The 14867-nt window shown below is 42.6% G+C and overlaps 1 protein-coding gene across 4 annotated transcripts in view; it reads left to right on the top strand.

Moving 5' to 3' along the window:
• Oatp30B (Organic anion transporting polypeptide 30B) overlaps positions 1–11611 on the top strand; it is a 236670-nt gene extending 225059 nt beyond the window's left edge. For all 4 annotated transcript variants that reach the window (XM_065223912.1, XM_065223909.1, XM_065223910.1 and 1 more), the window contains 6 exons: positions 44–589; positions 648–870; positions 938–1126; positions 1189–1337; positions 1396–1549; positions 9565–11611. In XM_065223912.1, the coding sequence (XP_065079984.1) occupies positions 44–589; positions 648–870; positions 938–1126; positions 1189–1337; positions 1396–1549; positions 9565–10675 (2372 nt within the window). In that variant the 3' untranslated portion in view covers positions 10676–11611. The remainder of the gene's footprint in view (positions 1–43; positions 590–647; positions 871–937; positions 1127–1188; positions 1338–1395; positions 1550–9564) is intronic.
• Positions 11612–14867: the final 3256 nt, after the last annotated feature.

Genomic DNA, 14867 nt, shown 5'->3' with positions numbered 1-14867 from the left:
ATTGAATGCTAACGATTTCGTCCTCTCTTTCACTGACCGACAGACATCCCCCTGTCAATGTGGCGTCTCGTGACCAATCCGGTGTACATCGTTACCTGTCTGGGAGCGTGCATGGAGCTGATGATTGTTTCCGGCTTCGTCGTGTTCCTGCCAAAGTACCTCGAGACGCAGTTCAGTCTCGGGAAAAGCCAAGCCAGTGTCTTCACCGGATCGATTGCCGTTCCCGGCGCATGCATCGGGATCTTCATCGGCGGTTGCATCCTGAAACGGTTCCAGCTGAAACCGAAGGGGGCGGTCCAGTTCGTTCTGATTTCCAACGTGGTCTGCCTTTCGTGCTACGGGTTGTTGTTCTTTCTGGGATGTGAAAATCTCAAAATGGCCGGAACTACCATTCCGTACTACAACAGTTCGCCGGCACACAGCGTGGAACCGTTCCAGGTTAATCTAACCGCAGCGTGCAATTTCGGCTGCGAGTGCCACATGTACGATGTGGAACCGGTTTGCGGCAACAACGGACTGACCTACTTCAGTCCGTGTCATGCCGGCTGTACGGCGTTCTCTTCCAGTTCCAACTATACCAATTGTGCTTGTGAGTAGCTTAAATTCACTTAAATCCACTTAAATTTAACGATTGGTTTGTTTTTCAGGCGTTCAAGCGAACGTAACCAACGTGTACACCGGTGCCGAGGGAGCTCAGGCGCAAGCTCTGAACGCCCACGAAAACTTTGCCGAAGTAACCGTAGTTCCTGTGGCCACTGCCGGCGTCTGCAACAAGCCCTGCCGGACGATCTACCCGTTCCTGATACTGTTGTTCTTCATGACGTTCGTCGTTGCTTCCACGCAGATGCCTCTGTTGATGATAGTTTTAAGGTATTTTGCTACTCAAATGCCCTGCGAACCTTTTAAGATTCAAACAACCTCCCATTATTCCCGCCAGATCGGTTTCGGAGGAGGAGCGCTCGTTCGCCCTCGGAATGCAGTTTGTGATATTCCGCCTGTTCGGTTACATTCCGGCACCCATTGTGTTCGGCAATCTGATCGACTCGTCCTGTTTGCTGTGGAAGTCCACCTGCGGGGAGAAGGGCGGCCGTTGTCTGATTTACGACATCGAAAAGTTCCGCTACAAGTAGGGAAAGCTCCAATAAAAGGGCGGCAATCAATCTTATAATTGGGTTCTTTTTTTTCTAGATATGTGGGCCTTTGTGCGAGTATAAAGATTATTGCGCTGGCGATATTCATGATCGACTGGTGGTTGGTGCGCCGGCGGAAGAATTTGGACAAATTGAACCCACTGTCGGCCAACGAGTTGGTGGGATCGATTATCAGTTTGGATAAGCGTGAGTTGACCGTTTGATGAATTGATAGCACTTGTATTGATATCGTAATGAATTTCAGTGTTCGAAGAGAAGGCCAATCTAGACGGCCAAGCGGTTCCGTTCAGTGGGGAATGTATATCAGGTGATTCGATTGGAGATAACAACAGCAAACGGGTTCTGATTGCCAGCCGACATCTACGCAATGATTCCAAGTCTATTCAGTTGGAGTACAGGTGAGTCTCTTGTTATACATAGTTGTATAATACTAATACGAATTTAACCCTTATCCAATTTTGTCACATAACCGTGGGAGTTATTTTGAATCATGCAGCGGAAAAATTCGATAAGATATTTTGAGGAAATTTTATTTAATCCTTGTGGAGATTATGTCATGGACATTAGACTGATGCAAAATTTGAAATTTTCGCTCCACAGTGTTAAAACGGTTTCAAATCGGGTCCTGATTAGCCTCCGAAAGTTTAAACTCATTTGATAAGAAACGGACTTGGCACAAACCATTTGAAGTTTATATGGAAATTACTATGGGAAAACAAAACTTTTTGTTCATTGTCTTCTAGCCTTTTTACATATTGTACTGTTAACAAATTATATTGCTATTCTTATGGGAATTTTTATCAGCTACAACTTGGCAGAAAATTATTTTTCATTCAGCCAAACGTCAAATTAAATAGTTATTAATTGTTTAAGAGATTGATAATCTTATGGCAAGATTAAGCAACTGTATTGTGGGCAACACTGTATTCTGCAGTGTGACATAGTAGCCATGATTTTTGTCATCTATTCTACGTGCCATAAACGCCAATGTTGCCTGCTGAACAGTTGATTGAGCATAATCATAAGACATCAGTGACTTGAATCATTAATAATTTATGTTCCTTAAATTTGATCGAAAATTGAACTTCAACAAAGTTGTAGCTGAGAAAATTTTCAACAAGCTTAGCTATAATTTTCTAAAGTAGAGTAAACTGGTGAATTTTGAGATCTATATGAATCGAAATTATGGTTTCTCCATAGTAATTCCCATATAAACTTCAAAAGGTTTGTGACAAGCCAGTTTCTCACTAAATGAGTTCAAATTTTGGGAGGCTAATCAGGGCCCAATTTGGAACCGTTTGAGCACTGTGAAGCGAAAATTTCAAATTTTGCATCAGTCTAATGGACATATGATGTAGATGGCTTTAATTTTGCAGCAATCAGAGGAATTGCAAGAATGTCCCATTTGCAGTACTGTACATTCCCATTAGCATTTTTAGCGAAAATGAGTTATACATTAGAATCGATTCTCAAGTACCATCACTTTACAATGTACTCGATAAGATTTTTACTTTGATCTGAAAATGTCGCAAAAAATACCAACTATGTTATCCAACCCATAAGAGCCCATATCGAAACATCATAACGAAATATATGTACAACAGCGTTTTCTCAGCTTGCTGTTTTAACGAATGGGACAGCTATGCTGAAAAGGGCAGCTGTATCCATTGTATTTTCAGATACTCGTCATACCTTGTTTTTGAGTAACAGCAGCCGGCGCCGGTGGTGTAGTGGTAAGCGTGACTGCTTTCTCACCCCAATGGGTCTAGGTTCAATCCCAGCTGAGGTCGGTGGGATTTTTCGGAGGCATAAATATCTCTGGTCACGTCGTCCTTCGGAAGGGAAGTAAAGCCGTTGGTCCGGCTCCGGCGAGACAATTACTGTGTCGTACAGGTGGTGGGGTGGTTCAGGAGCTTCCACAAAGTCAACGGCGGTGCGTCTCATTATCCGGTGGCTTCCATTTGCGTGACGCGTAGCGATAGATAGACAACTGGCCATGCAGCGATGATCGATTATGAAATGACGAACTAGAACCACAAGCGATGGATCAACGGATGAATTTGTCAAGAGCGGGATCATACTTGCCAGAAACGACGGGTTGGAAGACCCCGTCACCAGGCCCGCAGACAGGACCGGGACGGCTGCAGATCGCTGGCTGGAATGGCTCGACTGTGGCGGGGATGGATCGAGGGCTTCCGTAATGCCAGCGGCGGTGCGTCCCAGTGGGCAATCAGAAGTTGATAATGGAAGCGTTGAAAAGACGGGAATGCTGGAAGTGATTGACGCATCAAGAATCGAAGTACTTAAATGAAAATTGTACTTACCTGGATAAGCGGCTTGGAAGGACCCTTCACCAGTCCCAGACACAGGACCGGGACGGCTGTTGGTCGCTGGCTGGAAAAGCTCGACTATGCTGGGAGGATCAGAGCCTTCCGTGATACCAGAAGTGTTGCGTCCCGGGGTTGAAGAGTAGGTGTAGTTATTGCTTTGTCGTAGAATTTACTCCATCATGTCGGTTTTCTCCGGATCTGGTCCGCTGGGGGAATCGACGTCCGATGAAGGAGTGGCTTTTGGTTGAGGCTTCCAAAAAATTACTTTAGTGTTGTCGCGGAATAGGACACCCTTGGGCCAGGTTGACGTCGAGAGGGCTCTTGACTTGAGGTCCGGGTTAAGTCCGATTTTCAAGGAAATGAACGTCATGTATTAACATCCTTTCCTTTTGCCACCACACGGACGACCTCGACATCTTCTGTAGCTAGGCGTTTCATTGCGAGATCTCGTACTTGACCGGTGGTGACATCACGAGAGATTCGTGACAAGTCCAGCCAGAACTTTGGTTCCTGTGGTGGCGCTGTAAATTGACCAAGCGATGGCGATAGGAATCCGCCTGTCCCGCACATTAGATCCTTTTGGTTCTTCACCTTAGGGTGGCTCGGTTCAGGCTTACTAAAAAGCCTACGATGTCGAGCAGTTCGTGTTGAAGGCCTGCTAGGCGTTAATGAGCTTGAGCGGAGAAGTTTGAACGGATCTCCTGATTGAGCTCAGACATAATGTCTGATTTTAATTTCTCGACAATCTCCTTGTGGCCACTGAGAGCAATTTCCTTCCCAGCTTCGTAAGCGCGTCGAACAGAAGTACAGAATCGGATGTCGTCCATAAGCTTCGTGCACGATTTGCACATCCAAAACAATTGCTTGTTATTGTTTTCACATGACCGACTCGTTGAAAATCCACCGAGAAAAGGCGGTGGGTAGAACTCAGTAGGCAACGCGTTCTTCGGGGGATAGCTGTATCTTCCGAATTAGAATCACCCATTTATTATCAGAATTCTTTTGGATTGTTTTCAGGATGCCCTTGGATTTTTCGACAGGATTTCCTTGGAATTCTTATCAGAACTTTTTGACGTAGGACTACGTCTATGATTTCTATATGGGGGTACACTTTGTGAAAACCGAAAATGGAACATTTAACAAAATTATGGAAGATTTTGAACGTTAATAACTCAGCTGTCCCTGGACCAATTTCAATAATTTTATCACCAATCATTCAGAAATATGTCTACACATCTTAAGTCTTATTTTTTTTCAAAATGTCACTATTAAAAATTGCACGAATGCGCAATTGTGGCTATGATTATTAAAATTGTCATCGATTGCTTGCGAAAAGCGATTACCCTAACACAGATTTCAAAGTTGAATTCCATCCGGTCTCACCAAACGGTGTTTGTTCAATCACCGCGTGGTGAGGGGTGGTGTTCTCCAGCACACAACGAAAGGCTCCCCGCAAGCAGCAAGCTATCAAGGCCAGGCATGGAAAATCATTTGCATTCATTTCATACATTCATTTACATTCATTTGCCTCTAACTTTTTTCATCAACAGCATTCCACAAAATGATGTAAAAAGCTTTTGTAGGTTTTGTTATAAGCTACAAGTTTTGGCCATCACTCAAATCTGTATATCTTATGCATCACGATCTAGGGTGGGCAGAACTTGTTACTGTTTTTCAGTGAATGTAAAATACAGTAGTGGCTTCTGTTTGCTCTGCTTCGTCATGGAGAAGAGATACGGATTTGACTTGTTAACAAAAGTTGTAGCTAATAATAAAACCTACAAAAGCTCTATAAATCATTTTGCGAAATGCTGTTGAAGAAAAACGTTAGATACAAATGAATGCAAATGAATGCACGAAATGAATGCAAATGATTGTCCATACCTGATCAAGGCTGGCCTCAACCGCTGATCAGATTCAGTTCCAATCACCGTGTGTGGTGGTGGCAGCAGCAGTGCTTTCGGCGCGTGGCGTTGAACATTGTACAAGTACACAACGAAAGGCTGCCTGCAAGTAGCGAGCTGCAGCCCACATGAGTATCGATAGAAGGAGGAAGAAGCCGCACCGCTTTTGATCGGAATCAGTAGCTCTTCGTGAGTCACTGTGGGCCATCTATGTCAAGCTCGTCATACTAAAGAGTATAAACGGAGAGAACTCCGCTCAAATTCCTATTCTTATACCAAGCACAAACTCCTGCTGCAATCGGCATAACATTTTTTTTATATTATACCACTAAGTCCTACGTCACCATTGCGTACAACTCCATAGGGCTGTCCCTTGTAGATTTTTTTCTTTTCCATGTTCAGATTGATTTTTGGAATTTCATCTAAATTTTTCAAAATTCCTCTCGAATTTTCCATAAAATGACACTCAATCAAAGTATTTTGTTACTTCATATTTTTGATGTTCACGATGATCAGAGTTGGGATGAAATGCTATACTAATGTCAACATGAAGCTTTGATACGATACTTTTGACAGTGAGCGTGCATAACGGAATATTCGCGATGATCGATTCTATTCATCGATTTTCTCTTTGCTACAACGAAACAATTTTCTAGAATTTTTTCAATGCAGAGTTATAACAGGTTGTATTGGCTATCAAAAGCAACAGAAAACGCACCAAGAAACGTTAATTCTAGCGAGTTAATAGCAAAAGAGTAAATCGACGAAGAGAATCGATCATCGCTTTTACATACATAAGGTCACTGTCGATTTATTAGCTTGAGAAAGTTCGGTAGTGATAAACCACAGGACTGCAACGCCTGTCATCTGCGAACAACTCGAGTGAAGCCAAATTTATCTGGTGCTCTGGTGCTAATTTGACAGCTTCTCCTTTTCCTCTATGATTAAGCTTGGTACATGTTGCGCCGCGTTGCGGAAAATAGATAGAGTTTTCTAGATAACGTTATAGGAAAGCATGATTCACGCAAATTGTGCTCGTCAATTCGAAAACAACTAATTTTATTTTTCTTCATTGCGGGAAAATAAGAATGGTTTTGAAGGCATTACATTTGTTGCCACCTTGCCGCATTTAATGTTACATGATTGGAGTTTAAATATGTTATGGAACACCAGCGCTGCTGATGTTCTCGGCAGTTTCAAGAACTGGATCGCATTGCAGGGGGCTGTGCAAAATATCATGACACTCACGTGACACTCGTCTACGCATCAACCGACTATCGCTGACAGAACGTTTTGTCAGGCAGTGAGAGGTAGAGCCATGGCAAACAACAATCACCAGTAATGGTCGTTACTCACAAGCAAAACTTTACACTCGCTGCTGATGATGAAAAGCACAACGAATCAAAGAGAAGAATTGTGTTGTACGATCATGAGAAAAAGCGAAACGACAGAAGAAAATGAAAACAATGCCTGCGCATTCCAGGTTCGTCTCGGCAGGCGCGACTGTGTATGTTACAAACAAAGCAGGCAACATTAAACGGAAGCTGTTGGGCTCACTCACCAACACACTCACATATGCAAGCAAAGCAGCAACTGCTTCAAAACGAGCACAGATGAGTGTCGTGGATGTCGGGAATGACCAGATCGGCGATGGATCACAACCGAAGACGACATTCACCAGTTACTTTTTACTTCTTTCGTCAACTTGATGGATGGTCATGGAGAGAGCTTCGACGAGCACATTGATAGGAATGTACAAAGCGTTACTACCATCAGCTGTTTGACGATCGTGATTGTGATAGATCGCAACTCTGGATTTGAGGACATACTTCAAATCTCCCCATCCACCAATGTATGAGTTAGGTAAACGAGTGCGCATTTGATTAGTATTGTTGCATTAATGGTTCTTCACTCAATTTCAACTTCTGTTCACCGTTACATCAATGCAATGAATTATGCGGAAAGTCGGTAAATAGAAACTCTTTTAATTTGACCCTTTAGCTTGTCACCCATGGCCGTTGTCGCCATCCGCTCACTACGAAACTGAGAGTGGCCGGCACTTTACGTAGATACTAGCAATATGGCCTGCCATATGCCTTCAGATGACCGCCACTGCACTAAACTGAAAAGGACTGTTGCAATATTTTCAAAATACCAGCTTACCGTAGACACAAATGTTCATCCCTGTCAAAAGTAGATCAGCCAACAACTTATGTTTTACAGTTGTAAAATAAGGACTGAAGACAGATTTGATTTTTAGAAACATCAAAAAATCTCTTTCAGTTAGCGAACGTTTAGTGTAGTAGCGCTCAGCTGAAGGCATATGGCGGACAATATTCCTAGTATCTACGTAATGTGCCGGCCACTCTCAGTGTCGTAGTGAGACGATGGCGACAACGGCCATGGGTGACAGGCTAAAGGGTCAAATTCAAAGCGTTTCTATTTACCGACTTTCCACAAAATGTATTGCATCAATAACAAAATAGTAGTAATGAGTTGAATTCCAAGGTTGCCTCAGAACTTCTAAGGCGAATACCATGAGGATTGTGAGTAGATGTGCAGCAGAATTAAAAAAAATTCCAGCATAATTTTGAGATAAATTTCCATTCATTTCCATTGTAGTCTGGAACCGAATTCAAAAGGGAATTCTGAAAATAACTCAGATTATAATTCCAAAGAATTTCTTATGAGTATTTCAAGCCAGCTGAGACAAAAACTCCAAACGCATCCTGACAAAGATGTCCGAGGATAGTTCCTAACTAAGGTGAATTTCATTTTTTTTATTTAAAGGGAATCACGAGGAAGATTCCCAGGGTACTCTAATAAGAATATTGATATTTCTTGTTTATTTCAACGACGTCAATTTCGTCCTCGACGGTCCACGACTGTCGTTCGCAGACGACATGAAAATCTATCTCCGAATCCGAGCCATCGCTGACTGCCACCTTCTCCAACTCCAACTCAACGCTTTTGCTAATTGGTGCCAACTGAACCGCATGGTTGTAAATCCAACAAAATGTTTAATAATCACGTTCTCACGGAACAAACATCCAATTACATTCAGTTGACGTTGACGTACATCGTGTGAATCACATTAAAGATCTGGCAGTCATCTTAGATTGTCAACTCACATACAGCCAGCATATCTCGTACGTGATCTACAAGGCATCCAGAACGCTTGGCTTCTTTTTCAGGATAGCTAAATGTTTCAAGGACATCTACTGCTTAAAGTCGCTTTACTGCTCCCTCGTCCTGTCGGTGTTAGAATACTGCTGGAATCCCAATTACCAAAACAGTGTACAGAGAGTAGAGTCTATTCAACGATGATTCATCTGGTTTGCCCTTCGACGATTGCCTTGGAGGGATCATCATCGCCTTCCAAGCTACGAAAGTCGATGCCAGTTAATTCACCTGGATCCTTTGTGAAGTCGACGTTAACGTTCAACCACGAGCACTCCGTAAAAACGCAATGCTGAGGATACCTTTTCGTCGTACAAACTATAGTTATCAATGGGCTACAAAGGGTTTTCAATCGTGTTGCTTCCTTATTTGATTTTCACTTGGGACGCGAGCCGCTGCGTCAGAGATTTCGTGATCTATTTTTAAGAACTAGGAATTAAGTTGGACTTCACGGCCTTTGCAGCAGCTTGTTACTTCTTGACTATATTGTATTTCCTAGTTTTGCTTAATCCATCATTAGGACTAAACCCAGTCTGTTGATGTAGAACCAAAGAAACAATATAAAAAACTTTTGAGAGCAAGGTAAATTTGTGGAGAACTGAAGAGAACTCCGAGATAGAGCGGAAATCCAAGGTAATTCAGCAGAAGATTTCATGTCGTTACTTTTTGCAAAGAAGGGTATAAATTAGACTGACTTGTGCTCCCCAGTGCTTAAACGGTTCCTAATTAGCCTCCCCATAATTTGAACTTCTTTGGTAAGAAACTGACTGTGTACAAACCATTTGAAGTTCGCATGGGGATTACTATGGGAAAAGCAAATTGAAACATAATAATGTTTTTGTTGTAAGCAATATGCTCGTAAAAGGTGAAATAGTAAATAGTATTAAATTATAATCTCCACGGAATTTTCTCAGAACTCATGATGGAGTAAATAAATAATCCAATCGCCAGGCATATTCCAAACCAGCTAACACCCATTCCCCTTTCTCCCCATTCCAGGTACGATGACGGCCCAGCGCAGCACTACCACCGGCCCCGGAAGCACATCCGCAGCAATTCCTGCGACATCAAGATCCAACGGTCCAACTCGGCCACCAATCGGGAAACGGACTTCCACGATTGGAAGCTGAAGCGCTTCATGCGGCACCATACGCGGAACAACTCCCGGGATCTGGATCAGGAACACTGCTGCCGGCAGCAACAGAACGCCACTTCCCACCTGGGTCGTTGGATCGCCCTGCACAACAGCAGCAACGAGCAGCAACCTCCGACGTCCAACATCCGGTACATCCTGAATCACCTCAAGAACAACAACGTAGACGGCCATAGCAAGCTGAACTACAGCAACAGCTGCAGCGGTGGTGCGCCTTGCTCGGGTCCGAAGAAGAAACGTCACACGAGGAACTACTCCTATGGGCAGGAATTCACCTTCCTGCCGAACAATGTCATCATCCGGCTGGACAATGACATTGCGAATAAGTTCCTAGCGAACAACGGAGGCGGAACCAGTTCCAGCAGGAAGAGTTCCTTCTCGCACGATGGCAATCTGTTGAAGAACGTGAACAAACTGAACAACTGCTCCGGCGCTGCAGCTGGCGTGGGAGCCGTGAGCGATCTGACCGAAGAGCTGGAATCAAAGTACGCGAAGGGATCGTCCCATAGCTATGGGCACTCGAGAAACAACTCCAAAGACTTGAACCTCCTGAACGCGGGTTTGGGGGAGACCAGCGGCGTCGTTGGCAGTAGCGGGATCCTAGGGGGAATCAAAGCCCTGATCGAAGACTCCAACAGCATCCTGAGGCATCGGCGAACGAACTCGAAGGATCTGAAGTACAGCGGCTACCAGCCGTGCGAGCCAATCAGCAGTGCTAGCAGTTGTAGCGTAAGTAGTAGTAATATTAGGAAATTGTCCGCAAGCGGAGACGGTGACCGCCATCATCATCAGTTGGGTCACCATTTGGGACAGGTGGTAACGGCGGCGACGACGGCAACGGCGACGGCGGCCCCAGCTACTGGTCAGACGGAGTCGCTACAACTGTTGCTGGACAAGTCATCGAATCTGCTGGAGGAAAGCCGCCAGGAAGCCGGTCCTACGTCGACGAACGTTTAGCCGGCTGGTCGGATGGTGGTGATTCCAGAAGACGACGGATGCCGTCATGCCATACGCAATTTCCGTTTCCTCCTGAAGATTTTATTTTAGCAGCCGTTTCCTGCTTTCGAAAGAGCTGTGTTTCTCTGCAACAATCAAACAACATCATTCCCCGTGAGCGCGCGTCCCGGTGATTTATTTTGTTTTGGTTTCCTCCGTATATTTACCTAAGTTTGGTTTTTTTAATAAAATAATTTTGGAAAAAAAATAACACGCAAAGAAAGGTTTCACAAGTCGGTAGGAACGTTCTGCTCCTCGGCGGACGGGGTAAACAGTAGAGTAATTACGTATTTAGAACCAATAGGAATCCGAGACTGCATTTTTTCTGTGTTAAGAGCATTTTTGGTAGTTTGGCGACAGGCAGGAATGATATTTTTTTGTTTGTATTTCGATTCGAAGTTATTAGATAGGAAGCAGCGATATTTGGAGATGGAAGGCGTTTGAAATCTTCTAGAGCAGAAGTTTTAGTGCAGTCGTGTATGCTTTTTAAGAGGTTGCAGCTCCGTAACGTTACGGGATGTAAGATCTACCACCGATTCCTAGTCTTGACTACTTCAAACTAGGTGATCAGGATTTTTCAGTTTTCAAAGGAACAAATTTTAATCCTTGTTACTTTTTATGTTTTGTGAAAAGTGATATGTCTTCGAATTGCCTGGACCGAGGATAATCTTGGAACAAGGAAAATGGAGTTAGTCTTCATCTATGTGATTCCTAATCTTCTATTCGTTGTTTCCTAGTTTGAAGTGGTTGAAACTAGGGTTCTGATCACAGAACAGAAGGGGAAGTGTAAACAAATATCAAAAAGTGGTACGATTTCCTGCTCAACAAACGATGCGTTGTGGAGGTGTTCTACACGGATTTTCTATGCGCACTCACACTATTATAGAGATTAGTGACGTTTAAAGCACGCACACTAACAGAGGTCTATCGCCGTGTAAAGTTGTTTATTGTTTTCCTCGGGATAACCTCAAAATGTATGTAATTCAATCTGTCAAAATGAGTTTGACAGTAGTTTGTTATGTATTTTCCTCGGATTTTCACTACCACAGTTTCACACAGTGCACCAATACAACCAGGCGTGAAAATCTCTAGTACGCTGCCTATCTTATGTGTGGGCAGAAGATGCCTTCTACAGCTAGATGCATTAGTGTTCTCCAATGAAAAGTGGGGCCACTTTCTGATCCGAAGTTCCACTTCTATTCTGTGGTTCTGATGCATGGCCATTATCGGTGTCATTGCTTAATTTTGTTGCTAAAGAATTCAATTTTGACTGACAAAGGGGCGCGCCTTTGAAGGGTGCTATCACTCTTCGAAGGGTATAAATAGCGGAACCTCACAATTAGAATCGATTCCTTGCGATGAAGACAAGAATGACCACTGTATCAAAACGCGAATACTTCATCAGTTCTCAATGATGATAGAGTAATAAGACATGCATTAAACTAAGGACACGGGATGTACTATCAATATATCAAAGTACTGGTCGCAGTGGCTTTATGTCCCGAACAGAAAAAAAGGGGGCAGGTTCCAAGCAGCTGTCGGGAGACGTTACAAAAAGGTCCCGAAGATCGAAAATATTCCAAAGATGATTAAATAAGCTATTATGAGACTATGTCCGAAGACAACAAATCAAGAAGTCTGGCAACTCTTCCATTTTCTCATACGAACGCTATGAGACAGGTACAATCGTGTTATCTGCCGCTCAAATATTACATCCTCAGAAGAAGGGTTTGTGTATTTGCTCATTTTTCTATGCGTTGCTTCCACCTTCACTAAAGCGCAGCGCCATTGTATCTGTCGCTTGGATTCTGGCAAAGTTGCCAGTCTTCTTGATTTGTTGTCTTCGCTATGTCCCAATTACCGGGCTGAATTTAACTCGTAGTTGATATCCGACCGTTGTTATTCCTTACGGACTAGAAGATAAATTTTGACATCGATGGCTGAGCTCTGCTAGAAAATTGGTCTATCGATATCGCAGGAATTTTCGAACATGGAAAATAACATTCGAAATGCATCGGGTTAAATTAAACTTGGCAAATGGAACACAGTCTTAAAGCCTCTTGAAGCGTTGGGAATTGCCTAATCTTTCATAAGCAGTTTCTTAATTCTACCAGCAAATTTCTGAACATCCCTCAACATACCCTATAGGTCATTTGAGCCATCTCCTAAAGATACCCTGAACTTTCCTTGAAATTCATCGAAACATCTAATAGAAGGGGCCAGACCTTTATCTGCATGACTTTTAAGCTTTCCTATGAGGTGTCTTGAACTTTCCTTGGAAAAATCACTTTATCTCTCTTCCAAAATTTTCCTAAAATTAATCAGCGTTTTTCATTTGAAGAATCCTCAATCCTCCAATGAAGGTTACCAAGATTTCCTTTGAAACTTTTACTGGAGGTACCCTGAAGTTTTCCTGGAGGTTTCTGGACTTACTCTTAATGTTACCCCGATTTTGTTCTATGCCCCTTGAAAGCTCCTAAAGCTTATTCTGGACGTATCCTGAGTAGCTTTGATAGGTATTTCGAATGCCTCCTGCATGTCCGCTGAAGTTGTATTCCCTGAGAAGATGCCTGGACTTTCCTCAAGACGTACTAATCAAAAATCATCCGCAAATCTTCTTTCACTGAAACGATCATATTTTTTGAATCCATTTATTTGTCAAGGTTCAATTGCGTTAGCCTTTCGGAGCCAAGATTTCTTATGACTAAAGTTAGTAGAACGGGGTCGAATACTCGCGGCTTACTCAAAATTGACCCTTTGTCTGTATCTTGGGATCAATTTGACCCCAGGCAACTGATTATTCATCAAAAAGATTTTTTTCCTCTGACAAAGTCTTCTTGATATGCCTGCCTCTTAGTTGAGACATATTCCGAATTTTATTGAATACCCGTTGTGAAGGCTTTTCGCAATGAACTTAGCTTTATTTTAGAAGTACAGCCAAAGGGTTAAGGACTACAGTTTTCAAACAGGTTGGACGTGGACTAGGGACAAGTTAAATCGATCCTAATGTTTTTTGACGTAGGATTACGTCTTTCGGCAACATATTGGGAGTGCAATTAAAAAAAAAACACAAAATCGACCGCGTTACGAAAAGTGGTCAGGTTTTGACCACTTATAGCTCTGTCAATAGTGGATGGATTTTAATTCTAAACAAGCCAATCGATTGGTAATTTTTCTACGAAGCTGCTTAAATGAATACTTTATCAATTTTCAATAGGTCACTATTGAAAATTACACAAATGTCCAATTCTTGCAATGGTGATCAAAATTATCACTGGTTGCCTGCAAAAAGTGCTTTCCCTAACATAGTCACCAAATATTGATACCGAGCACGTAATCCTACGTCAAATCTACCGTTGAGTCTTGGATACAATCTCTTACTTTTTTTTTGATCTTCAATTGGATGCATAGGGGAATTTACGTATTCTCGGCAACCTAAGCAGCGACCTTCTTTCTATAGCCTTTTTCTCTAAGGAACGCACACATATGCAGTATTGGTTTGTTTACAATCTTTTGCTGCCAGCTGCTCTAACAATTTCAGTCGAAAGAATTGTCAAAAACTGTTTTGAAACGCTTTTACAAAGCTCCAATCTTCTCTAGTGAGAGCGAGTATTGTCGGCAACCAGTTTTTCTTCGGCAACCGTTCCATTTGAACTGCATGTAAATCTTCTGTTCTATTATCGGCAACTCGAAATCAGCTACAATTTGTAGTGCGTGTGTTGCATTTCAAGAAAACCTTGCTAGATTGCTTTTTCTCAGTGGTAAAAATATAGTCAAATTGAAGCTGAAAGCATAAAGAATCTTTTGCATGCATTCAGCGAAGTGTTTTCGTAAGAAAATCCAGTGAAAATAGTGTTTCAATTTGGGTTGCCGAAAATAGTCTGTCATGCCGAAGCCGTCATTTCCCCTATGAATTCACCCAATTTTAATTGTCGATTCTGGGTGAGTTCAAATTAGATTTTCACAAAAGCTACTCAAATATTGTTTATAATTAACAATTTTTAAATTATCCATCGTTTTCGCTCCATTAATTAGACAGTAATTTATGAGAATATCATTTAACCACATTAATCTCATCTCGAATCAAACGAAAAAGTGATCATTCCTGCACTACCATGCAACAGTTCATTAGTACGTAGTCCATATTTTAGTA

Source organism: Ochlerotatus camptorhynchus, unplaced genomic scaffold, assembly GCF_037179485.1.
Source record: "Ochlerotatus camptorhynchus isolate MF236.1 unplaced genomic scaffold, CSIRO-AGI_Acam_v1.1 ptg000202l, whole genome shotgun sequence".
NCBI lineage: Eukaryota > Metazoa > Arthropoda > Insecta > Diptera > Culicidae > Ochlerotatus > Ochlerotatus camptorhynchus.
The sequence above is the reverse complement of the archived record's forward strand: the minus strand, read 5'-3'. Positions and strand labels throughout refer to the sequence as shown.